General features: G+C 43.8%; 1 protein-coding gene across 1 annotated transcript in view; it reads left to right on the forward strand.

The window, feature by feature from the left end:
- ARID1A (AT-rich interaction domain 1A) overlaps positions 1 to 25,884 on the forward strand; it is a 78,513-nt gene that overhangs the window by 33,498 nt on the left and 19,131 nt on the right. The window contains exons 5-10 of the mRNA XM_034753748.1: positions 18,839 to 19,079; positions 19,749 to 19,838; positions 20,567 to 20,734; positions 21,402 to 21,717; positions 23,455 to 23,600; positions 23,689 to 23,798. Coding sequence (XP_034609639.1) covers positions 18,839 to 19,079; positions 19,749 to 19,838; positions 20,567 to 20,734; positions 21,402 to 21,717; positions 23,455 to 23,600; positions 23,689 to 23,798 — 1,071 coding nt within the window. The remainder of the gene's footprint in view (positions 1 to 18,838; positions 19,080 to 19,748; positions 19,839 to 20,566; positions 20,735 to 21,401; positions 21,718 to 23,454; positions 23,601 to 23,688; positions 23,799 to 25,884) is intronic.

The following is a 25,884-nucleotide window of genomic DNA, read 5'->3' on the forward strand; positions in this document are numbered from 1 at the left end:
TGAGCTATCCCTCCCCCTGGCTCTTAATTAGCCTCTTCCTTGATTGGTGTTCTCAATGTTTATGTAGTATGGTGGTAGGTTTAATGTTTCTGTTTCATCTGAAGTATGACTGAGCTGAACATCCCATCATTATCCAAAGGGCTGTGTGTTAAAGTCTAGGCTAGGAATTTTTTTTGCAGAAGTCCCTGAATTCTTAAATCACAGAGTTTTTTTTCCCCTTCCTGTTAGGGATCTTGATGGTCTGTTTCCCCGTCTTTGTCTCAAGTTGGTTTTCTTGCTTGCAGACACTTGATTTTAGGCAGTTCTCTTGGAACCTTAGAGAATTATGTGGTTAGAAGATGAAATTGTTAGCCTACATCTTTCTTCAAGCTCCTATCTTGATTATCACTACAAAAGTTTTTTCTCTCCTGCTGATAATCGCTCATCTTAATTAATTAGCCTCTTAGAGTTGGTAGGGCAACTCCCACCGTTTCATGTTCTCTGGATGTATTTGTGTGTGTATGTATATCTCCTTACTATATGTTCCATTCTATGCATCCGATGAAGTGGGCTGTAGCCCGCGAAAGCTTATGCTCAAATAAATTTAACAAGGAGTCTGGTGGCACCTTAAAGACTATTTGTTAGTCTTAAGGTGCCACCAGACTCCTTGTTGTTTTTGTAGATACAGACTAACACGGCTACCCCCTGATACTTGACATCAAATAAATTTGTTAGTCTCTAAGGTGCCACAAGTACTCCTGTTCTTTATAAGGCATTCCTATGTCAGAAGAATGGACATGTTGGTGGCCTGGTAGGGATCTCAGAGACGTTTTACCTGTGGTTTTGTAGGAGGCATCAGAGTATGGAATTAGGATGCAGGGCCAAATCCTCAGCAGATGTTGCTCCACTGATGAAGCTATGCTGATTTTTTTTTTTTTTTTTTTACTCCAGTTGAAAATCTAGCCTGTATAGTCCACCAGTAATGACTAACGTGTGCATTTATTCATCAGTGGAGGGTGCGTTTGCTAGACTGCGTGTTGTCTCTCACCTTGTTCTGATAACTGCACACTGCACTCTAATCTTTGTAGCTCTAAATTGCTGCTAGGTTTTCTATGCCAGTAGAAACTTGCTCCTATTTAAACTTGGCTTTCTGTTTATCTTAACCTTGTGGCTAACCTGGTGAAGCCAAACAAGTTTGGTGGTGGTTTCAGGTTGGTTTGCTGAAGGGACTCCGACTTCTTCCTGTTATGAGGAACCGTGGTAATGTTTTGGGTTGGGCATAAAGTATTGCACCCCATAAACAGGTATAGGGTGGCTTCCCTGTCAAAATGAAAATGGCGGAAAACTAGTCTTCAGGTAGGAACAAATTTTTATCATCTCTTCAGTTTATGAAGGTGAGATAATCTTCACCCAAGCAGAAGTGTGTACGTAAAATTGAGGGGGAGGGGGAAAACTTCAGAGGAACCATGAGTGCCGGTTCCAGTCTGCAATTTCAGCATCTGATGAGCTGTTTGACTTTACTGTAAAAGGTGACTTCTGGTACTGGCAGCTCTGCCCTAAGAGGATTAAATAGGGTATCGAGTCACCAGGGTTGTGAGTTATGGATCTCTTCCACTGCTTGGTTCTGAGTGCAGGAGGAGGGGAACTGCAGGTATACAATAGGTTTAAATAATTTACTGGAGTCCTGGTTCAAGACTGATTTGCAAGAGTTTTTTGTGAAAACTAACTGCAACTGTGCGCTGTAGCAGTCCCTGGCTTACTGTCTGTCCTGAGGACCTTAGTGAGAGCTCTTGAAAGCTCTGAGATATAATTTGGAGAACATCAAGGGACAATTATTGTTGACATACCTAGTAATTTATAACTTTTCCAAGTCAGAGCCCTAGTTGTGGTATTGGGACTCTCTGGCTTAGCTTTCCGGGTATTTTAAAGCTGATCTGCTTTGATACTGCAGTTTAGTAGCCGCATGTACTGATCACTCGCTTGCCATTGGATGTTTTGGGTAATAGGGTCTTTCACCTCTTGAGGACAAAAGTGAATTCAAAAACCAGATCTCACTTTTCACATTCACTATGGCTTCATAGGTTTGCAGTCTAGATCATTTTCGTTCAAACTCTACAATAGTTTTGGGGAAGGGGTGAAAAGTGGCACTGCTTTCCTGTTAAATATGTGGTGTGGCCAGTCTGGGAATTATTTGGCTGTTCTCTATCTCCTTGCCACCCCAAATACTTAGCATCCATTTATTTCTTGGCATCTGGGGCTTGTCAGGAAGTGCTGGTGGGATTAGCTAAATTTACCATTATTTCCATTTTTCTCTCTCTCTCTCCTCCCTCCCCCTTTTATATTTGTAAGTACTGAAAGGTAGAATAATGTGTGAGTTCAGTCAGCTGTGTCTGTGAGTAAAATGCCGTCATCTTCTGCACAATCCCCCTGACTGGAAATAATCAGAACGGCAAACTAAATTATGGCTAAAAGCTGACTTGAGGAAGTTGCTGCTGGGGAAAAAAAGCCACAAATGTCTTCATTTGAATGTTAGGTGCTGAAGACCAAGTTAAGAGCCAGGCTGGTGACTTGGAGGGAGAAATACACATTCATAATTAAATCTAATAATGAACTCAAAGTCTGCTTCCTTCCCTGTTGAGGCTTCCTGCTAAACATTTTTTGTAAACTTGTTTGTTTCTGGACTTTTGGCTCCTATTTCTGACTACAAGACATAGAAGAGGACCAGCAATGTATAAATGTCAAAGCCATTTGGCACTTTTATGCTATCGTGACTGGGCACCACAGAAATGTTTAGACGGGAAACACTCCTGTAACTTGTCCCAAAGTGTGCAATTCCTGAAATCCTATGACTGGTGCTTCACAAAGGTTGCTACAAAGCCTGTTTTGACAATGGGAATCAAATGAATCCCCCTGTATCTTCTGTCAAAGTCTCCTTGTTAATTCTTTTAGGATTTTCTTTTCTGCTGTGATCTTGGGGCTGGTAACACTTTCCTGCTATTTCTCTGGAGCCCTGAGCTTCTCTGAGCTTTGAGTGGTGGTGGTTGTTTTTTAATAGCTCTTTATGGGCTTGAGAAAGGTGTTGAATGCCACTAGCACCTCTAGTACATAATCTAAAGACAAGGTGGGTGAGGTGATATCTTTTACTGGACCAACTTCTGTTGGTGTGAGAGACTAAACTACATGGACCTCTTCCTCATGACTGGGAAAGGTACTCGGATCCAGGAAAGGTAACTTTCCAAGACCTAAAGAAGCTCTTCGTAGCTCGAAAGCTGGTGTCTCTCACCGACAGGAGTTGGTCCAATAAAAGATATTGCCTCACCCATCTTGTCTCTCTAATGTCCTGGGACCGACATGGTTACAGCAGCACTGCACAATCTTCTAGTCACTCTTGTGACCTGTTTTCTGTGTGTGACCTGCTTCTCCAGGTTGCTTTGCTTATTTGTCCATGTGGCAATTTCTCTCCTCTCACTCCTCTCTCCTCTCACTCCTCCCTCCAGCTTTGGACTAAGCTAGTCTAACCTGGTGTTTAGAAGGAAATTCCCCACCCCCACTGCTGTATCGGCCATGGCTGTTCTGAACAGCGCTGAACCCTGTGCGTTCGTTTTCTCTCTGCCGGGGTAGCCAATCCGCTTCCACCTTATAAATCATGCTGCTCTGAGCCACTGATGCAGTTTGCTTTCCCCGTGCTTCGTGCTGGAGCTTGTGCTTGCAGCAGATTTCGCTATGCTCGATCCAGGGCCCGTTTCCTGTTTCTATTCTGGTCGTTGGTGGCTCAGCTCTGCTTCCTGCCTGTGTATGTTACACAGATTCCCCTAACTGCTGGAGCCTTTTGTTTTCATAGGAACAATTTCAATTAGCTGGTTTTATATTTGTTCGTTTTCTACCTCCTTTGAGGAATGACTGAGGTTGTCTGAAAGACCGTCTTGTTTCTTACTCTTCACAATTTGCTTTCAAGCCTGGCTACAGTAAATAGGCAGGTCAGTGTTTAATCAGGAAATTGCTGTAGGATGACCCATTCTGATCTTGGATTCCTAACAATACAATAGTCCTCTCCCCCCCCCCCCCTTAGTCAGATACAGCCCGTGAAAATATAGGGCTGTCATTTTGCACCCTAGAAGAGCTCTAGAGGGTATAGTCTTTGAAAGATGGCCTTATAGTTTGAAAGCTTCTCCAGGGGGAGGTCTGTTGCGAAGTGAGGAAACCTTTTCCCTTTTGCCACTGGCTCAGTCTGCAGAAGTCTCCCTCTGGCAGTCTGATGTGGTGGGAGCACTAGTCTCTGCAAAAGACACTAACCTCACTGGAGCATTGAAGAAAGGTGGGAGGGGCAAGGAGAACATGTGCTCTTTCTTCTGCTCTCCGCACAGGGTGGTTAAGGGATAAATGGAGGTGGGTAACTTTTTGGCTGATGATTGTACGGACTTTAGCACTATCTCACCTGAGCTCTCAATTGACAGGAAGCATCATTGTGTAAATACATCCTTGGCATTCAGGACTGACTTCTTCTGGGGGAAAATTGCCCTCATGTGGCTGTCATGGGAGGGGGTGTGTGTTGTAGGGTAGGATCAAGGCTCAGCTTCCTTAGCGTACTCTCTGCTCTACCCCCTTCTGGAGGCGCCAGCTGCTTTCCTAGGTCTGTCCACGTCCTTACTGAAGTAGGATTTGCAGTGTGACTTCAGACAAGCCCTCAGTGAGGAGCAGAGGAGGAGTTGTATGATTGACTTTATTATTTTTAATCGGGTCTTTATCCAGGAAGGAAGAAAACCTCTTTAAAGGCTGTTGAGTTTCCTGAAATGACAAGAAAGACATCTCTGATAATTGACTGTTCTGGCAACCTCTGACCTCCAGGGCTAGTAATGGGCAATCGTCAACACGTGGAATGGGCTGGGTTGCCATGGTTATGCTCACTTTCTCTCTCTTCCCCCCCCCCCCCCTTTACCCCCACTCACTCCTGTAAACTGGTGGGGAAGGAGAATTTCCTAGATTAAATACCTCAGTTTCCCAGCTGGTCTAGCTCATCCCGATCAACAGCATAATATAGGGATGTGCTGCTGGACTGATTTCTCAGAGCGAAAGTACCCTCATTGTGAACACACAACTCTGTGCCTTTAGCTAGCCCCAGAAGGGCTGCTACAGAATTAATTGCATGGAAGTGGCAGCCAGCAAGGAAAAGGGGACGCGTGTTTTCAGTGGCCTGGTTCAGAGGAGGGAAATACAAGATATGTCTGGCTTACAAACATTTGATGCTGGTTTTGTGTGTTTTTTTTTTTTTTTTTAATTCCAGATCCCCTTCCCATCCCCCGTGAACTTTCTGACTCAAATCTTACTTTCGGGGGTATTGTGCTGTGCTGTCCTTGCTCAGTTTTTGGTACAATCCTTCTCAAAATTCAATGTGTGGGCCAAGAGCCTTGTACATCTCCTACAGTTTTTTGAATTCCTGAGTTTGCTGCATTTCTTTGCCCACCCAAACTCATGTGTGGTTGGCATGGTGGTGTAATCACATGCGGAGATGACTAAATGCTTCTGGAGTCTGAATTGAACACATCACAGATGAAGAATGCCTTGCAGATGATGAGGAAGCAGGGCTGGGAACTCGTATCCTTAGGGATAGAACGAAGGGGTTAGCTTTCTATATATGGGCAGAGTCTTGACCTCCGATGAGACACTGCATCTTTTGTAGATAGAGTATGAGGTGCATTTGAAAACAAACAAACCTAAAACACAAGGTTGTGGTCAATCATTTGAGAGTTGTACCACTCCTTTACATTTTCCTTCCCAAGGCCATAAGTTGGACCAAGATTCTTGACTAAAGTGGTCTAGATATGTGTCTCTCCAGAACATGAAAGTGTTGCTGGGAGCATCTTCTAGCAGAAAGATTGCTTGAATAGTCAGTGTTGCCACTAACCACATCCAGGAGTTACCTGTGCTCTTTCCACAGCCTCTTCTGCTCTGACCTGTTTGGGGATCAAAAAGTTTTTGGCTTGGGACTTGAGTCCGGGTCCCTTCTTTTGTGCTGCCATCCATTTGTTGGGCCAGCCTTTATGATGAAACAGTTAAATAACAAATAATAATCAGAATATAAATCTAATTACCTTGGCAAGCCAGGAAAAGCCAAAATAGGAGCATTTTCCACCACTGCTTTGAACATTTCCTGTCTTACATTAATGCTAATTAAATGCTAGAGTGCTTTGTAGAAACTGAGAGAGGGGTCCTCAAAGGGTTAAATGTAAGCTAATTTTGCTGTTGTATTTCCCAAGAACTTGCAGAAGAGATCAGCACCCAGCATTCCCCGAGGAGGGAGAGAATGCTGGCCTCCTAGATGGTGGGTTTCTCCTTCAGCGACATCTTGTTCCGTGAATGAATCACGTTATTCCTTCCTCTTACTTTCTGCTGCCACCGTAGCTTTGAATTTCTCTTTTTGAGAGGAGGGAGAACATGGGGTTTGCTAGTCTTCTCAGTGTTTGGGTGTGTGTGTGTGTGTGTGTGTTTAATTTTATTAGGGGGGGTGTAGAACAGAAGCAGTAGGTGTGATTTTGAAGCTCTTGCTGAGCAGATCTGTGGGAGTGGAGTATCGACCTCTGAAAAATCAATGGCTGCTGCAGTAGCAGTGCTTGGTGTTTTGCAAGGTCTCCTGTTGTAGGAATGTAGTAAAGCCAGCAGCACTTTTCTCTCTCCCTCCCCCTTGATTCTGTACCCAGTCTCCACCAAAGCAGCCAGACCCACCTAGATTTGCTGAGGTGGATTAGAACGGCAGCTTATTTTTTGCAATTGAGTAAAATTTCTCGTGTGACACTGAGCCCCTCCTCCTGGCAGCCTCCTTTCCAAACGCTCCTTCCCTGCACTGCAGCTAGAGCCAGCAGCTTCTACCAGTTTGTCTGAAGCCTTCCTGGAAGAGTGAGCTTTTCAGCTTGCTTTTTAGAGAAGGAAACTGTACAAAGATCTCTCTGCCATATTCTAGTCCCTGTCCTGGAACTGTCACTTGACAGCGCTGATACTCTGGAGAAGCTCAAACCTCCTCATGGAGGAAGGGAAGGAAAAATGGCTTGTCCGTAGAATAAAAAAGGAGACTGAATACTGAGGAGTGTTTAGTTTAGTTTAGTTACCCTTTTAGCATTTAGTTTTTGTTCCCTTTTGGGCCGGGCAATGACTGGCGCAATTTTAAAGACTGGTTGGATGGAGTAACTCCCACATGGCGGGACTCGGAGTATTTTATGCATCCTTTAGTTTGCAACCACGATCCTATCACTTTCTTCCCAAAAAATGCTGTGTGCCCTCCAGGGAGGAATCTGAAAACTGTCTAGTTTGTAGGTGCTCTCTCGTGGTGCTTGTTCAAATCAATAGCTCTCACTCCTAGTTGAGCTCACAGTGACACATTAGGGAGAGTGGAAACCTGATTGACAGTTATATTTAAATCTCTTCTGGTTGCCGATGGTTAAAGCTTTTGAAAAGGGATGCAGGAAAAATGGGGAGGCTATGAACCAGGTGCACTGATATCTGCTCATGGCGCACTGCGTAGAACCGGGCTACGGTGGTGCTGATTTCTTCCTCCTGGTATGAGAAACTGGGAAAGCCTGGAAAGTCACCTTCCTCCCCAAGGTTGTTACAGTTCCGGAAAAGTGAAGTGGGGTTTTTTTTTTTCTCGTTTAATGAATGGAAAAAACACAGAAATAAAGTCATCTTTTCTCCACTTTGGGAGCATAACTAATGTAATGGAAGAAAGCAGTTTGGGGCCGAGAGGACACAACCCTGTATTGAAGTATGCAGCTGCACTTCAGTTATTTTTGGGTATAAATTTTGTTAGAAATTTCTGTTTAAAGGTGGCTGGAGAATATTGATAAGCACTCTTTCCTAGCATGTGTAAATAACCCTTGTCTAGTCCCACTTCCCAGAGCTGTTAGCTAAATATAAATTTCACTTCTTTAAGATTCCTCCCTCTGCCCCCACCCAAGAAGGATGGTTGTGGGATGGACAGTAACCATCTTTGTCAGCAGGAGTTCTGAGTTTAGTCTTGGGGTACGTCTACACTGCAATAAAAATGACACAGCATTGAGTTTCTGAGCCCAGGCTAATTGACATGGGCTCGTGGGGCTAAAAATGGCAGCGTAGACGTTTTGGGCAGGCGCCTAGGCTCTGAAGCCGGGCGACGGGGGTGGGTCTCAGAGCCCAGGCTCCAGCCTGAGACCAAACATCTGCACTGCAATTTTTTTAACCCTGCGAGCCCAAGTCACCTGACCTGGGCCAGCTGCGGCTGTGCCGCTGGCTTTTTATTGCAGTGTCAATGTACCCTGGGCCTCCAAAAGCATTCTAGACTTAGAGATAAGCCTGTGAATAAGAGATTCTGCACCCCCTTTCCCCTCCACCGTGTGTGCCCCAGGAATGATGAGCATCTAGAAGGTGCTTCTGGTGCCATGAAGAATGGCCCATTATTCTCCACACAATAGCCTGTTGTGGGAGACTGGAGGTAGTTCAGTGGCCTGGTCCACTCTGTGGCAAGTTTGTATGCTTTTCGGTTAGAATTGGGGTTGCTGGAAATCCGTGTGTTGTGGTTTTTTGGTATTTGAATCATTTCTTTTTCTTTTTTTTTTTTTTTCCACTCCCTCTCACAACACTTTCAGGTCTGCGTAGTGCTTTCCTGTGCAGCCCATGTCCTAGGACTGGCCTGCTTTTTTAGAACAAAAATGTCACGAGTCTGTTTGCAGTGAACTGAGTGCTTGAGACAGTTGTGTTAATAGTACAGTTAGAGCTTTAATACACAGAGTCTGGGCAGAGGCAGTACAGGTCTATGCACGCCCATGACAGTTTGCCTGAACCCTGACCTGACACTACTGTCTTTCACTCCCAAAGAGTAGTTAAGGCTCATGGCCTCTCCAAGTTCTCTTGTCTAGTCTTCTCAGCCTGCAAAGAGCAACGTTTTATTGGTGGACATGTGTCCCCTAGAAAGTGGACTGAGACCTACCAGTTCCTTTTACCTAGTCTAATAAACCGCAGTTCTGGTCACTGTTGTTTGCTCTGGGGGGGAGACAAGAATCTTTAGCTATCTATTTAGGGTGGTTTACGGTCCTTTTATGCTATTCTGGCAGAGCAAATGTACCTCGGTGGGAGCTGAGTATCTGGCCTGCAGTGCTTAAATGAGAGCATTTAAGTGATTGCAGCTACTGTAGAAAGAGAAGTTCACACAACGCTAAGGCTTGGTCTACACTAAACCCCCAAATCGAACTAAGGTACGCAACTTCAGCTACGTGAATAACGTAGCTGAAGTCGACATACCTTAGTTCGAACTTACCCCCGTCCAGACCCGGCAGGCAGGCTCCCCCGTCGACTCCGCGTACTCCTCGCGGCGAGCAGGATTACCGGAGTCGACGGGGAGCACTTCTGAGTTCGATTTATCGCGTCCAGACTAGACGCGATAAATCGAACCCAGAAGTTCGATTGCCTGCCGCCGAACCAGCGCGGTAAGTATAGACAAGCCCTAAGATGAACAGGGAACGTTCCTCTCTCTGACTGGATTTTGTCTGGCTACAGATACAGTAATTCAGCCAGTGCATTTGCTGTGAATGAAAAATCCAAAAGATGAGACAATTCTCTCCACTATAATTTGCCAATAAACACTTGGATTTAATTGATACATAACTTGTAAAAAAAGTTTAATAGAACTCTAACTTGTATATAAAGTATCCAGGTAAGGAAATCAAAATTAAAACTTGTACCCCATCCTTAATTCTGCCCCTCAACTCCAACCTATCTTCCAAGTAGTTAGACCCACCCCCAAAAGTGGACTGTTTTTGTAAATGAATTACAATAGTAAGTTACGGTGTGGTGTTGCGTGATGAGATACCCAGCACTTAGGTACATGGGGACATCAGGTCTGCTTTGCAGGGTATCCCATATATGGGGTTCACCCTTGAATGTAGTGTTAATGGGGTACAGTGAGGCCTCCAGACCTTAGTGGGGTGTTAAATGGGGTGGCATGTGAAGTGTAAAATGGAAGATACAGCAGTCTCTGCACTAGAGAGGAAGGAACGGGTCTAAAGCCCGTAAGTAGTGAGAAGATCATAGTTTGCTGGGCAGCTCTGTAGCTTTCTGTGGTATAGTGGACCAGAGGAGGTTGGGTCTGTGAAGCATATTTGAACGTGAAATAGGTTAAGTAGTTGTGGGGATATGAGAACAGGAGACTATGGTATTGAAGATGATTGTACTTCTTGAGTGCTTGGAAAGGAAGTTGCAGAAAAATGAAGAAAACATAAAGCAGGTATTTCAATTGACGAGAATCGGTAAGGATGCTTGTCCAGTTTCAGAAAAGCCAGAGAATAAGAACGTGTTCTAATAATTCCCTCATTAGTCCTTTCTCAGACTTTAGAAGCCCCTTTTGGTTTGCCTGTGGAGTTTACTGGTGTCTGTGTGGAAGCAGTAAGCTCTACCATGTTTCTCCAGTTTGTAATTTTCTTGAACCCTAGTTATTGACTTAATGGTGCCAACAAGGATTATGGGCACCGCACAGACCTTAGAAGGTGAAGTGTCTGTAGTGCTCAACGTAGAGGACATCAAACAGTCTGTAAGTACCGTGTACTGCTGTGTGGAACCCTTATTCTCCAAGTCTGGGACTATAAACCTTATGACTCTGTAGGCATTGCCTGCAGACCTTAAACGCTCTGTGCACAACATTGTATAGCTTATATAATAGAACCAAAAAAAAGTTGAGGACCAAGTGGAATTTCTACAACAGGCTTTGTTTTTGAGCTGACCATACAAAAGAAGACTTTTGGAAGCGTGTGTATTTGGGGTGGTTTTTGTGTATGGTTTTGTTTTGTATTTAAGTCCTGTATCTTAAATACTTTTTCATTAATGTAAAACTTGCCCCAAAATACTCTCTTCTGGCTAGAGAACAAACAAGGGGAAAAGCCAAACGAAATTTTCCCCTCTAAAAAATTAGATGGAGAGTCAAAAATCAAGCTTTATTTATAATTGCGTAAAAAGCTTTACAACTTTCACTATTGGTTGGGTTTTGTAACACAATCTTCAAGTCTAAAGCATATCTAGAATAAACTGGGGGAAAGCTGTAGAGGCTCCTCCATGAATGGACGGGTCAGAGTGACTTTGTCAACTTTTGCACCTTTGGGAATCGGGGACAGGCTTGGGTCTGTCCATCTCCCTCTCTGTTATAAGGCTGAGCAGCGACTGGTGCTCTAACTAAAGCTTGTGATGCAAGAGTCCATAGTAGCTAGAGCATGGTGCCTCCTGGCTACGCCCCTTCCCTTTTTCAATCAACTTTTTCTATATCCTTACCCTGGGGACTGCGTGAGGCGGTATCCGACAGATGTAATTCCCACGTGGTGCGATTTGTTGACTTTGGTCTGTCCCTTTACTTTGGACCTTTTATACTGCTCTGACAGACTGTAGCCCAGACTCTGGAGAATTACTATCCTAGTCTGAAGTATTTCTTGTTGATCCATCCTGATGTTTGCTTAACAAATGAGCTAGTGTCTGATAGTGAGAGATGGTGATTCCCTTTTCATATAAAACAAAAACCTTTATTTGGGCACAAACTAAGCAGCTCCCTCTTATTGGTCATGCTAGGACTTGCAGCTCCCACCCTGAGAAAGACCAGTCCCCCTGCTCCTCTGTGTTGAGTTGTGTGATTTCAGGCATGGTTTTGTTGTGGTGTGAAAAGGTTTTAACTGCTGAATCCCTGTTTGTCAGCAGTGCTGACAAACCCACGCTGGCATGAGCTAGGATTGGGCAACCAATTGCAGCTGGAACAGTTATCATTTCAGAGTCCCTGTGGGCTTCCGCTATCAGGTCACATCCCAAAATAACACTGGGCAGTATTTCAAGTGAAGAAACGAAGGCTTTGGGGCTGCAGCCAGCCTGGAGTGTGAGATTCTGTGTGAAATAGTTGGAATCCCTCCAGCGTTTTTGATCTGCATGGCAGATGAGCAATAAAATGCATAAAAAACACATTGGAAACACGTGAGGAAATTCTCCAGACCCTGACGTTTCCTTCAAGTTGGCAGAGCTACTGCTGTTGATCCTCACCTCCTGTCTCAGTGTGACTGGCTGTGCTCAGAGGAGAGAAGAGGGAGAGCCCTCTTAGCGGTACTGTTACGGAGTTTGAAGTCTGTCTGTGAAAGCCTTGCAGAGGGCAAGTAAAGTTTTGTCCCTGATCCGAAGCCCAGTGAAGTCAATGGTTCTCTGTTACGTGCAGTGAGTTTTGGATCAGGGTCTTTGTGCTAAAACCTGTCCCAGAAGCGGACTGTGGAGGGGAAGCTTTATTGCTTTTTTCTTTGTGGTGCACGTCAGTAAATTACATAGTACAGTTTTCTGGGTGTTTTGGGCCTCATGAAAAGATCCTCTAGTTATTTGAATGATAGCCTGTCTGAGAAACTAATCTGTTCAGATGGAAACTGGAGGAGTCTTTGCCATAGTTAAAACTTATGGTGTCAGTTTTACCATTTCATTCCTTCTCCCTGCAGAAGTCAAATTCCGGTGAAATTTTATAAATACCACATGATAGCTTTGAAATCCTAACCTTAAAAAAAGACAGTATATCTGATGGAGTTTCTCTCCATTGAGAGATGGCTGCATTGTTGGAGTTTATAAACTTCAATGGCTAAATCATTCAGACTAAGGGAGGTTAGATGCAGCTGGCAGGGTATTTTCATTAGAATGCTATTGTCCTGTTTCATATAATGTGGCGTTTTAACATATAAGCTTTACACACCAATTAAATAGTCTGTCAGAAAAGTACAGTGGGCTTACAAGTCAGTGTTCCTTAATTGCTTTAAATTATGCACATGATAGAGGTCTATAAAATCATGACTGGTGTGGAGAAAGTAAATAAGGAAGTGTTCACTCCTTCTCATAACACAAGAACTAGGGGTCTCCAAATGAAATTAATAGACAGCAGGTTTAAAACAAACAAAAGGAAGTGTGTTCTTCGCACAAGACACTGTGGAACTCCTTGCCAGAGGATGTTGTGAAGGCCAAGACTATAACAGGGTTCAAAAAAGAACTAGATACGGTCCATCAATGGCTATTAGCCAGGCTGGGCAGGGATGGTGTCCCTAGCCTCTGTTTGCCAGAAGCTGGGAATGGGCAACAGGGGATGGATCACTTGATGTTTACCTGTTCTGTTCATTCCCTCTGGGGCACCTGGCATTGGCCACTGTCTGAAGACAGGATACTGGGCTAGATGGACCTTTGGTCTGACCCAGTAGGGCCGTTCTTATGTAAGGACACGGCTGCTTCTGCTGACTTGTGTAAGATGAAGGTCCAGGACCTGATTTTTCTATGTTAGGCCCTTTTATGCCACCTTTACAGTGTAAAGGGGCCTTAAATTGGATGTAACATAGGGAAGCACGTTTAAGTCAGTAAATTCCCACAATAAGCTAAATGTAGGTAAACCAGTTTAAATGTATCCACATAGGAAGTCTACATCATTTAACTAAATCCATTTTTAAAAATGACATGCAGCAGGTTAGCCAAGCCTTTGTATGTAGACAAGTCTAGGACATAGACTTTAAATATTTAACCTTTTAAATTAACTAAAGTTGAGGTTCAAACAGCTTTAATGTTTCCTCCTCTCAGTATCTCAATGCTTCACTCCCTCACACAGTGTGCTTATCTATATATTTCCAGTATAAGCCACATGCCCAACTGTTGTAGCCTTTACTCTGCCCACTGATAATGTACAAACATCAGTCTTGTCACATAGCAACCACCGATCTCCTCAAACTCTTTCTGGAAGAAGCCAGATATAGCACCTTGCCTTTTACCTGCCAAAGATCAGAGGTGTGTCCCTGCCACACTCCTGTTGTTGTCAAGAGTGTTCACATTTCTGCCTCAGTGTACAGTCCCCAAACACCCATCATTTACAATCATTCCCTGTATTCATTCTCTCTCTCTCTCTCTCTCATTTAGAGATGTACTTTTCCAGTGGAAGTCTGAGTAGATATCTAGTATGCCCTGGCCTCTACTGTACAGATAACATCTGCAGAGTACTGTACTTCATTCTTTAAAACAACGCTGACAAAGTTTGAGTGGGGTTTTTCCGTTGCCTGTGGCGATCTGGACTCTCAATTCCCCTTTAATTGTTATGGGAATCAAGCATCCAGATCCCGCCCAACAACTTGGGCAATTTCAGCCTAAAAGTATTTTAAAGTACTTAAGAGAAATGCAAGCCTTCATCATGTGGACTCACCCCCGTTGTAGTGGTGTGTTAGATCAGAGTTAAGGATGTTCACGTACTTAACTCTGGATTTCCTTGCTTTCAAGCATGCAGCTTGTTATAACTACATTCAGATAAGTCTTTTAGCAGAACTAATTGATGCACCTCTGCAGTCTCGTTAACAATGTCTTCCATTTTTTGGTCTGGAAATAAAGGACCAAAATCAGATAATATGTTATGTGATGTATTGGGTTTTTCCCTCAAAGTATCTATAAATAAGGCCGCATTCTTTTCCTGGCTGTTCCACAGTTTTTCAGTATAATGTTATTTAAGTCACTTAAATGGCAGGGGGAGGCGGTCAAAAAGAGAGCTTGCCCCTTTGTATTTGTGGTTGTATTTTAATTTTGATTCTTTATCGAACTTCCACGTATGTTTCACATTAGGAATTCAGATCTTATCTTAATGTCTTTCCTGGAAGACTATGACAACTGTGGAGAAACTAGTAAGATTGTAACATTACAACACTAAGGAAGTGAAACCCCAAGCCATGCAGTAGAAAAGGGATTTTTAGACATTTAATTTGTTTCTTAAATTTACCTGTTTAATCAAAACACCTCACAAGCATTTGGGAGAAAAGATTTTTGTTACAGATTCAACATCGTTGTTTCTCCAGTTTAGGAAACATCCATTAAAGCCAGAAAAGGCAAGATTAGATATTGTTGATTTTTCTAAGATTACAAAAAGGCAGACCTCTTTTGGTTAAAGAAAGCCTTTCAGGCTATTATATCTTGTGTGTGTATGTGGCTTTATTTTTTTGTTGCAATCTTTTTTTCCTTTTGCATATCACCTTTATACCTGTTCTATAAAACTGAAATTAACTCCTTTTTGTTATGGGGGGTGTTGTGAAGCAATATTTATAAAATGCTTTGCAGTTCTTAGATGAAAGGTGCTAGATAAATCCAGAGTATTAACAGATTAAGACCTAACTGGCTCTTTGGCATACTGAATTTGGGGTTAATACTGAAACTGCAGTTGTAACAGTCCCACTTAATGACATGGGGTTGTGATACATGTCTGTAATGTCACCCCAAACACAAATCGGTTAGGATAATGTGAGCAACTTGACCGAACTCCTAGATTGAAGAAGAAATGTAATTCCTACCTAACGAGAAATTTGTCCTGAAGCACCAAAGTCAGATGAGAGAAGATTTTTCTTGGATTTGAGGTTAATACTCTTGAACGTGAGTGACTAAGAACCAATAATAATGGCTGTGTGCAAGGTACTGTCTTCAGGCCTTCTCTGGAGTTGTATTTTGTTTAGACTGGGAGCTTTGTGCCATCAACCATACTGAGACTGATCAGTAGAGAGACGGGAAAGTCATTGGATCTTGTAAACTTTGTTTTTAGGATTTTTCTGAACGATCCGATCTTTGATTGAAATAAAAAGAAAAGCAGATATACTACTGAGGCTGCCTTGCAAGACATCATCTTAATACAAAGGAAGTGATGGTAAAAGGTTGAGAATAGTGGGCCTTAGGTCATGCTAACAAAGGATTGGATTGACATTTCCATCTTAAATGTGCCATTAAAACCAGTGGAAATTGCAGTGGCGCAAGAGCGGGCAGAATGGGACTCTGTTCCGATACCCCTACCACTTATACGCACCCATTTTAAACACAGAATGATTTCTCTGCCTATCCAATCTCCAACCGTGACCTTCCCTAACCATCTTCTAGCATAGACAGGAATCTCTTCACTCTTGACTTGTGCCTTCAGGTTTCCCCTTCCCTGAACATTCAGCGAAGTGCTGTGTATTCAGCCTGAGGAAGGGGACATGCTGACAAACAGGTGCTTTAGAGTGACAAGGCCTCTTGTTTGCTGCTGATAACTTTGCAGTACTTCGGGTCTGAGGCCCTGCCGGCATTGGGGTTGGTAAGGGTTATCTGAACTGTCGACAATGGTATAGCCCAGCCAGTGAGGATGGGACCAAACTGTCTAAGCCATGTTTAGCAATTGTGTCCTGACTTTTTTTTCTGAATTCTTATTTTAAAACGTGGTTTGGCCCTATTCATACTGGTCAGGTAACTTGTGGTGTTCACACAGATTTGCCCAAGCCGATTTTAATGCTTTTTCAGGCAGCGCTTTCTGACAAAGTGCTGATCTGGCCAGAGATTCATGGACTGCAAGGCCTGAAGGGACCGCTGTATTCGAATCTGACCTCCTTCAAACATAACACAGGCCATAGAACTTCCCCTGAAATAATTGCTGTTTGAATCGGATCATGTCTGTTGTGGAAAAACATCCACAGGGGTCTGTTTAGTGATAAGCTAGGCCCCAGTGAACATGTCTCCCACTTGGTTACCTGATTGACCCCTCCACGTCTATCGCTGACAATTTCGGACAGGTATCAGAGTTGCCGTTTTTTAGTTTCCCAAATTTCTTTCCAACTTCTTGTCTCCTTCTGTCTAGGGCTGCCGTGCCCGTTCCTCCTAGCTCCTGTGAGCTCCCCTTTGTCCCCGCCGTCCATTACTGTAGAATGTATCTTTACAACATCCCAGTGAAGTGTGGATGTAATTGTATCCACACTTCGCAAATGAGGGGAACTGAGAAAGAGACAGTGACCTACCCCAAGATCTCTCAGGATGTCTGTAGTAGAGCAAGGGGTTGAATCCAGACCTTATAAGTGCCAGTCCAGTGCTTTAACCACAAGTCCAATTACCTTGGTATTCTGTTGTCCCTAGTCACGGAAAGCCAGATTGTCCATGCTGCTATTACACAAATACTATAAAGCTAGCTGTCCTCAAAGTAAAGATGTCTATGAAAAGATGCAAACATGTGTTTAGCACAATCTTTGTAAATCAGATTAGGATATTATGGTCACATGGCTCCTCCTAAAAGATGCAAAGTATAATGTGCATTAGTTTAGGCCAGAGGTAGGTACAGAGCAAAGCTAACTTGATGTCTGTCCTTGTTTCAAAGTAAATGTGAAATGTAGGCTAAATTGTGGCCCATTCCTAAATCATCAGCATCATCTTCTGCTCTTTCAGTGATGCCAGCTGCAAAGCGCTGTTCATTTCCTTTTCCCACTTCTGTGCCTTTCTTCATGCTTCCTCTTCTGTATGAAATGTCCTCCTAAAACTGGTTTTCCAAGCCTCTCTCTTCATCCAAGTACATCCTAAGACTCTACTTCTGCATTTCCTACAAAAAATATTTTAACTATCATTAAAAAAAGAAAAAGGAAAAAAAAGCAGCTACTTAAAATTATTCTCATGCTGGATGAGAAATAAGAACCAGACTGAGGAAAAACCTGCACCATTTTCGTTCATTAAACTGTTACGGTGCTGCACTTTTTATATTAACAAATTCAGGAAGCAACAGTTCCTACATAAAGAATAAAAAATCTGAAACCTTTAATTTTAAACCTAAGGTTTGTATTTTAGAAATAAGGAAAATAAGATTTCTGGTAGGGTCAGAATCCTTATTACACTCTTCCTTGGGTTTCTGCAAAGAGGGAGTTACTAATGGTGGACAGGTGGGTGGGGAATAAGTATGTGTGAGAGAGAGATGGGGAGCACATCACCATATATTATCTTTGAGCTCTGGTCAAGTGAAAAAATCTCCTCCGGTCTTCCCAATATGATAGGGTGTGTGTGTGTGTGTGTGTGTGTGTGTGTGTGTGTGGGTTTCTTTTTTTTTTTTTTTTTTTTTCCCCTAAATCATAGAGCTTAATCCCTTAATGTCAGGGACTGTCTTCGCACGTGGGTTTTTGTAAGTACCAAGGTACTTGAATAATACCCATATGTAGAAAATGCAAGGTTCCCCTACCCTACCCACCCGCACATGCAGTATCCAGACAATTTACCGATTGTTCATGGGCCGCAATTTTCCAGCAACTCTTGTGCCAATTTAGGGCATTGAAGCGAGTTCAGACAAGACTGCTGTCTCCTGGTTCAAGGTGGATGTGTGCAGTAGGGGAGAGCCTTCTCTGTTCTTGCCTTCAATAATGCCTGAAACGTAAAGAAATGGCTAATTTCCAGTTTCTGTGAAGAAAGGGAATTGGGAAATGTTTCATGGTTTTCTTTTAAATCTGTATTTTAGTTTTTTTTTTTTTTTTTTCTTTTTTTCTCAAGTAAGAAGTTCCCCAGCCCATCTGAGGCCTCAGAGTGGACTGAGGTTAGGCAGGAGTTCTCAAACTCTTTGAAAGGGTGAGCCACTCTTCTGTCATGGACAACTTCCCTTCACCTAGTCATCACATAGACAACCTCTTCTCCCATTTGCAATCATATACAAGCCTTTGGCAACTACGTCACTTGCTTATATAGGAACTTATTTTTATTTTTATCCTCTTTTAATGCAACTTAGCAGCTGAAACACGTTTGAGAATTGGCACCCATGTGACCAACTAGCTTTCAGGACCACCAGTCAGCACTCCACAGACCACAGCTGGGGAACTTCTGGATTTGAGGGAGGGAGGACAGAGTAAGATGCATTTGTCAGTTAACTAGGTTTGAGCTACAGCCTTCATAATTGACAATAACATGAGCTGGTTTGATTGATTTTCTATTTGTTTGTAGTTTGCCTAGGAGCAGAATGCAGTGAATTCTGTAACAGACACTTCTCTTTGCTGGTGGTGTGCAGGAGAACAGTTTCTCTGCCTCTTAATTTTTTTTGTCTGATCCACTTTTCTGTGCACTACAGGATCTGTCTGGTTCAATAGATGATCTACCCATGGGTACAGAAGGAGCCCTGAGTCCTGGAGTAAGCACGTCAGGGATTTCAAGCAGTCAAGGAGAACAGAGTAACCCAGCTCAGTCTCCTTTCTCTCCGCATACCTCGCCTCACCTCCCAGGAATCAGAGGACCCTCCCCTTCCCCTGTTGGCTCTCCTGCTAGTGTTGCTCAGTCGCGTTCTGGTCCACTCTCACCTGCTGCAGTACCAGGTAAAAGTATTCAGTGTATCTATGGATCTGCTGTTGTCTGCTCTGTGCAGCTGAAGAGCCTGGATTCAGTGAATTAAAATGGGCAGTTTTAAAGAGAGGTTTACCCAGAGCAGCCCCGCTTTCTGGCACTGTGGGTCTCGTGATCATTTAATTGCCTTAAAAATAAGGAACAGAGGGTCCTGTGGCACCTTTAAGACTAACAGAAGTATTGGGAGCATAAGCTTTCGTGGGTAAGAACCTCACTTCTTCAGATGCAAGGACAATACTTCTGTTAGTCTTAAAGGTGCCACAGGACCCTCTGTTGCTTTTTACAGATTCAGACTAACACGGCTACCCCTCTGATGCTTAAAAATAAGGCTACAACTTGGAGGAAGAGATTTTTAAACGTATGAAATAAGGTATCTAGCGGAGTAGCTGCGGTCTGTTGGCTTGCAAACTAGTAACATAATGTTAATTGTTTTATATGGAAAAGACTCATTTAACTGTGTTTTCTCCTCCTCCCACACTTCCTTTGGTTGACTTAACCCCTTCCGCCACCTCCCCTTGGATTTTGTTGCTGCCCTATTGTTTAATACTATGAGCCTAAGTCTCTATCAGCCATTTCTAGGTATTCTGCATTTTCTTGTGTATGTGCTTCTTGTGGCTAATGCTTTTCTATCCATGGTGCAGGCAATCAGATGCCACCCCGACCACCTAGTGGCCATTCGGACAGTATCATGCATCCTTCCATGAATCAGTCAAGCATAGTCCAAGATCGAGGTAGGGGTATGAGCGTGTGTGTGGTGTTAAGGGTTCTAAGTTTTAACAGTAGGCTTCTAAATGTAAAGCAGGATATATAAATAATAATAACGATTGCCTGGACTGTGCAAGCTTTGAAACCTGCCTCTTCCACGTGAGGCAGAGATTGTGGGCTAAAATACCCTTTGTAAAGTGGAGCAGCTCTTTCAACTCAATAAGGGTTCAGAGCACATTGCAATAAGGTTGCCCGTTGCTTGCCCTAGAGATTTTACTTCGATTAAGATGTTCCCTGCAGCTTTTAAAACAAATTTCTGTGAATGCTGCATTTTCAAGAACCATAACCTTAAACTTCAAAATGTGGGATGTTTACAACAGTTGTGGCTTTGTGCTCCTTAAAAAGGAACAGGTTCACTGGAAGATGGATACATGAGTAGGAACTTCTCTCTTTATGGCTGCAGGCATATGTAGTACAATGGTCCCCACTAAAAAAGCAACATTGGCTAGCTCACTACAAGTGCCATGACCTGCTACAGTTTTTCCCGAGTTAGAGTAGGCAGTAGGTGTGGAATCTTTTGGCACATACGGTTGACTTTTTTTTTTTTTTAAATGGCAATTGCTTAAAAAAAAAAAATCTGTCTTGTGTCATTAGAATGTTTGTGTGTGTTCCTGGAGCCCAGGGATGTTTGTGGATGCAGTAGTTCCAACAATTTGAATGAATAACTATCTCATTTGAATGTCTCATTGATCAGGTTACATGCAGCGAAATCCTCAGATGCCCCAGTACAGCTCCCCTCAGCCTGGCTCCGCCTTATCTCCACGTCAGTCTTCTGGAGGACAGATGCATGCTGGGATGGGAGCGTATCAGCAGAATTCACTGGGAAGCTATGGTCCCCAGGGGGGTCAGTATGGTCCTCAAGGTAAGGACATGAACCAATTGGATAGAATGGGAAACTGATAGAGCTCTATGAAGTAAACATGTGGGCAGGAAAAATGGCCCATATCCCCTGTAGTCTTTTTTGCCTTTGACAATTTGCATTTATTTAGCCTGGTTTAAAATGTGCGCATCATGCAGCAGCATCTGAAACCCTTTCCTGCCGTGAAAGGGAGCATGCTTTGTGTGTGTTGCTTGGGAACAAGGGTAAGACAGATGGCTTTAAGGATTAAAGTACTTCTGCTACAGAATTCCCCTCCTGGTTTGAAAAAACTTTAGATGATTGTGCCTCCAAACTGCTGCTAATTCAGTTAACTTCAGAGGTGGGAACTTGACAGGAGTTGTATGTCTTATGGCACTTTTAACTGTGACCTTGCCATCTTGTCCTGGGCCGTTTGGCTCATTGTGTTCTGTGATGTGCTCAGGGGAGGTTCATACCGCCTTTGAATTGATGTTGTTGCTTGATTGTGTTTTTAGGCTTATTTTATGTGTATTATAACCAGGTAAATTACCTGAGTTGAGGTGCTAAAATTCACCCATGTCCCTGTGCTCTTCTATTAGTGATTTTAAAACAGCTGCAGATTTGAAGACTTCTAATGAGTCACAAATTAAGTAGTTGAATGTGCTCTTTCTCCCCCGTCTTCTCTCTGCAGGAGGTTATCCCAGACAGCCAAACTATAATGCTATGCCTAATGCCAACTACCCCAGCCCAGTAATGGGGGGAAGTATAAACCCAATGGGAGCAGGGAGCCAGATGCATGGTCAGACTGGTGTGCAACCCTATACTGGGCTTCCCCCAGGAAGGATGAGCCATGCAGCCATAGGGAACAGGCCCTATGGACCCAACATGGCAAATATGCCTCCCCAGGTGGGGACAGGGATGTGCCCACCACCAGGTGGCATGAACCGGAAAGCACAAGAAGCAGCTGCTGCTGCCATGCATGCTGCCGCCAACTCCATCCAGAACAGGTAAGTAATGAGGCTGCCCTATGTCTCTTTTCTTGCTTTCAATCCTTTCATATAGTATGTCCTAGGACTTCAGACTAGGAGGTGTTTTGAAACAAATCAAAGTTGGGGAAACCCTGAATAAAGGTTTCCTTAAAATGCCTGCAGAAGAGCAGGTCTTCAATCAATCTGGAGAAGTTAGGAGAGGAGAAGTGTATTTGAATCGCTATGCAATTAGCCATGTTACGTGGCTTCCTTATGTGTACAAAGGAAGTCTGTTTTTCTTTGAGATCCGTGCAGTTTTGGTTTCTGGAGCTGTTGCATAGGTGAGAACAAGATGCAGTGCACCTGGAAGAGCCAGTAAATCTAGCAGGCCATGATTCCAACTGTATTTGTCTGGGTTTTTTTTGAGTCGAGGAGTTTAGACTTAAGTTGTGTCCAGTGCAGTTCACCTTTTCCTGTTGGGGTCTTGATGAGCAGCAGACCTGAGGGGAGATATCTGGAATTCATTATTGGAGTCTGCAGGAAAGAGTAGGATGGCTGTAAAATCAGGTGGCGGTTGCATACAGAGGTCAACCAGCGTAGTCATGAGAGCAATGAATTCACACACAAGTTGAGTTGCCTCTGCAGAGTAGAAGTTTGCTGGTTTTTCTTGCGTATCAATGAGATCTGAACACACATTCCAGTCTCCCATTTCTGTTTATGACAAGGCCTATCACCTGATTGTACGGCTGTTGGATTAATAGTCCCCAACCACAGATGTAAAGATAGAGATGCCTCTTCTATTGGAATGTGAGTTTGAGTTGGTATTTAGGTGTGGTGCTTTTAAAAGGAGAGAGAGCAGTGGTTACAGTAGACTGGAGCAGTGTACTTTCCGCTTAGACATCAGGAGCAGCAGCACTTACAGTGAGTGACATTCCAGATCTGAGAGTTCCATCTCCTTTGGCAGGTACCTTAACACCTGCGACAGAGTGCAACAGAGCAAGATTAGGGGTAAAACTTTCAAAAGCGTTGAAGTTCCATTTTCAAAATTGGTTGAGGTCTTTTGGAGCTTAAGTCCCATTCTCTTTCAGTGAGACCTAAGACTGGGCTCTGGGGATGTGTTATGCTCTGAGTGCACAGGGATAATTATACCCATGGCTGACCCAGGTCAGCTGACTTGGGTTCACAGGACTCAGGTTCTGGGGCTGAAAAATTGTTTGGGCTTGAATTGGCGCCTGAGCTCTGGGACTCTGCGAGGGGGGAGGATCCTAGAGCTCGGGCTCCAGCCTGAGCCCAAACATATAGACAGTGATTTTTAGCTCCACCCGCCCAGCCCAGCTGCAGCCATGCCATGTGTCTTTTACTACTGTGTAGATGTACCCAAATTGCCCCGTGTGGACGCTCCTGGTGCCAACTAAAAGGAATTTACTTTGCGTTAACATAGTCCCATTTGAAAGAGGACTACTAGTTTTGTCCCAGCAGTGTCCACACGGAGCAGTTAGTGCAGCACTTCAGTGTACTCTGCAGTTCACACCCCTGTAGTGTCCATGTTGTGGCGTAGTGTAGACAAGCACTCTGGCTTCAAAGTCCCTTAGGTGCTCTTGTAGACTTCATCCTAGGTCAGTTTTGGTGGAAAAGTGTTCTCATGGAACCAGTCACTTCCATTTCATGTTTCAACCACAGGAAAGCCTCTGTTAGCAAAGCCCACTCTAGCAGAATACAAATCTTAATGCTTGATATTGAAAATGTACTTCTGCTCTCTCCCTGCCCTGTTTTCAGGCCTCCTGGCTATCCCAACATGAACCAAGGGGGGATGATGGGAACTGGAGCTCCTTATGGACAAGGAATTAACAGTATGGCTGGCATGATAAACCCCCAGGGTCCTCCATATCCTATGAGTGGGAATATGGCCAACAACTCGGCAGGTAAGCCAGTACTAACCCCAAGGAGGGCATTGGATTTCATGATACTGAATTGAAATGCAGTGTTGGAAGATTCTGTTTAATCTTCTAGGGATGGCAGCAAGTCCTGAGATGATGGGCCTTGGGGATGTAAAATTGACGCCTGCAACTAAAATGAACAATAAGGCAGATGGGACGCCAAAAACAGAATCCAAATCAAAGGTAAAGCATGTGTATTTCCTGTTACCTTCCCAGGTGATAGGAAATGTGAGAATATGACCTTCATGCACTGGTTTTAATTGATCGTGTGTTCAAAACCTCCATTTAATAATGTAACTCTGTTTACTGCCTGAGTATTTTCAGACTGTATTTAAATTTAAATGATCCCTGAAAGCTTGCTAGTACACCTTTCTCCCCCACCCTCCATCAGTAAACTTATCCTTGTAATCTGTTACGTGCTGCTTCTGCACCACTGGGTCAAATACGGCTAGTGAGGTGAATGTCCTTTTTGTGTGCAGTACGTTGGATCATAATTTAAACAATTACATCTGAGATTTTGGTGTAGAATGCTTTGGGAAAGGCTCTGATTGTGTGTGCAACATACTCTCCCTTTATTATTGTATATTAATATTATAGTAGTGCTTAAAGACAATAGTCGGAATCAGGGTCCCATTGCATGGGCATTGTACAAACACATAGATGACATGGTCTCTGCCCCAAGAAGATTACTTTATTTTACCCTTTCCCTCAAAATTATCTGTTGTACGGCTGCCGCTTTCTCTCCTTGGTTCTGTAGAGCAGTTACTTAAGAAATGAGAGAGAGTCTGTTTTCTTGCAAATAGGGTTAGAGTTTTGCAGTGTAGATTCCCCCTCCCCAAAGAGACGATCTAAACCAACATAGCCATGTCAGCTAGCCTCCGATCTTGGAAACGCAGGAGGAGGAGGAGGAGGAAAGTGTTGAGAAATTACATTTACAAAGGGCAGAACAACTTGTGCCCGCTGCAGTCTCCTAATTCTCTTCTTAGCGTCCTCTTTAGCTGATGACTTCAAGGCATTCTAGGGCCGCCTCAAGCGCATGGCAGAGACTTTAGATGTACCTCTGGAAATGGTGCAGGTTCCCAGACTGCTGGACATCTTGCATCCATCCATGCCTGGTAGGCTCTCCATGCCTATAAAGGAGCGACTGTTGGAACATGCGAAAAACCTGTGGCCCACACCAGCATCCGTTCTGGCTACATCCACACTTAGTCACTTCCAAGTGATTTTTGAATACCTTTGTTCCCATCCAGTACCAGGTTTGCTTGTAGTAGCTGCGGTCTAAGAGATATTGAAGCAATAGGGACCTCCCAAATCCACACCCAGGGAGAAAGGTCCAGTCTGAGTCTGTTCAGATGCAAAATTTTCATCTACCAGCCCCCACATGCTCCAAATGCTTCTGTCTAATACCGTTATTTCAGTTGGAACCGGCTGTCTGTTTTTGAACGTGCTACTTCCAGGAACACCGAGAGGAGCTAAAGAGTATGTCTGAAGGACAGCTGATAGCCCGCACATCCCTACAGGCTGCACTGGATGTGTCCTGTGCAGCACCACGTTCTGTGACTACATTGATGGGTGTGAGATGATTATCCTGGCTCTAGCCTGGGGCGGTCCAAACAGCAACTGAGGATCCTCCCTTTAAGGGCAACAAGTGTTTTAGTTCAAAGACAGATTCCATTCCTTAAAGGACTCCAGGGTGACGCTACCCTCCCTGGGCCTCTGTGTTCCACCCACAAGAAGGAAGCAGTGAAACCACAGATTTCTTTCAGGCAGCATTCTTCTGGCCCCTCCTATTACCAGCCTTCAAAGGACATCAGAGCTGCTGATAAAGAAGCAGAGGTTCCAGCGCTGATCCTCTACCTTTTCCTTTGCTGCTGCAGTCTGTTGTCCACCAATCGGTGGACCAAGAGCTGGCAGAACCTCCAAAGGATCTCTGTACTTCGACCCGTCCCTACCTTTGGCAACTGCCGTTTTTGAGGAAGCCTGGACTCCGATCAGCTTGGATCAGTGGCTCCTAGAAATTAACAAGGGGTATTCTGTCCAGTCACTTTCTGGCCCTACCCCCTTTCCCCATCCTTTTGCAGGGCTCCTTCTCATGTGGTACTGTTAAACCAAGAAGTGGACTTCCTTCTGCCACGTGGAGCAATGCAAGAGTTCAGAATTCAGGAGCAGGGTTTTTTATTCCAACTATTTTGCCATCCCTAAGAGGAAAGGAGGTTGGTGTCCTATTTTTGGACTCTTGATGCCTCACTTTCTTATCCAGGGTCATACT

The sequence above is a fragment of the Trachemys scripta genome, chromosome 20 (assembly GCF_013100865.1).
Source record: "Trachemys scripta elegans isolate TJP31775 chromosome 20, CAS_Tse_1.0, whole genome shotgun sequence".
NCBI lineage: Eukaryota > Metazoa > Chordata > Testudines > Emydidae > Trachemys > Trachemys scripta.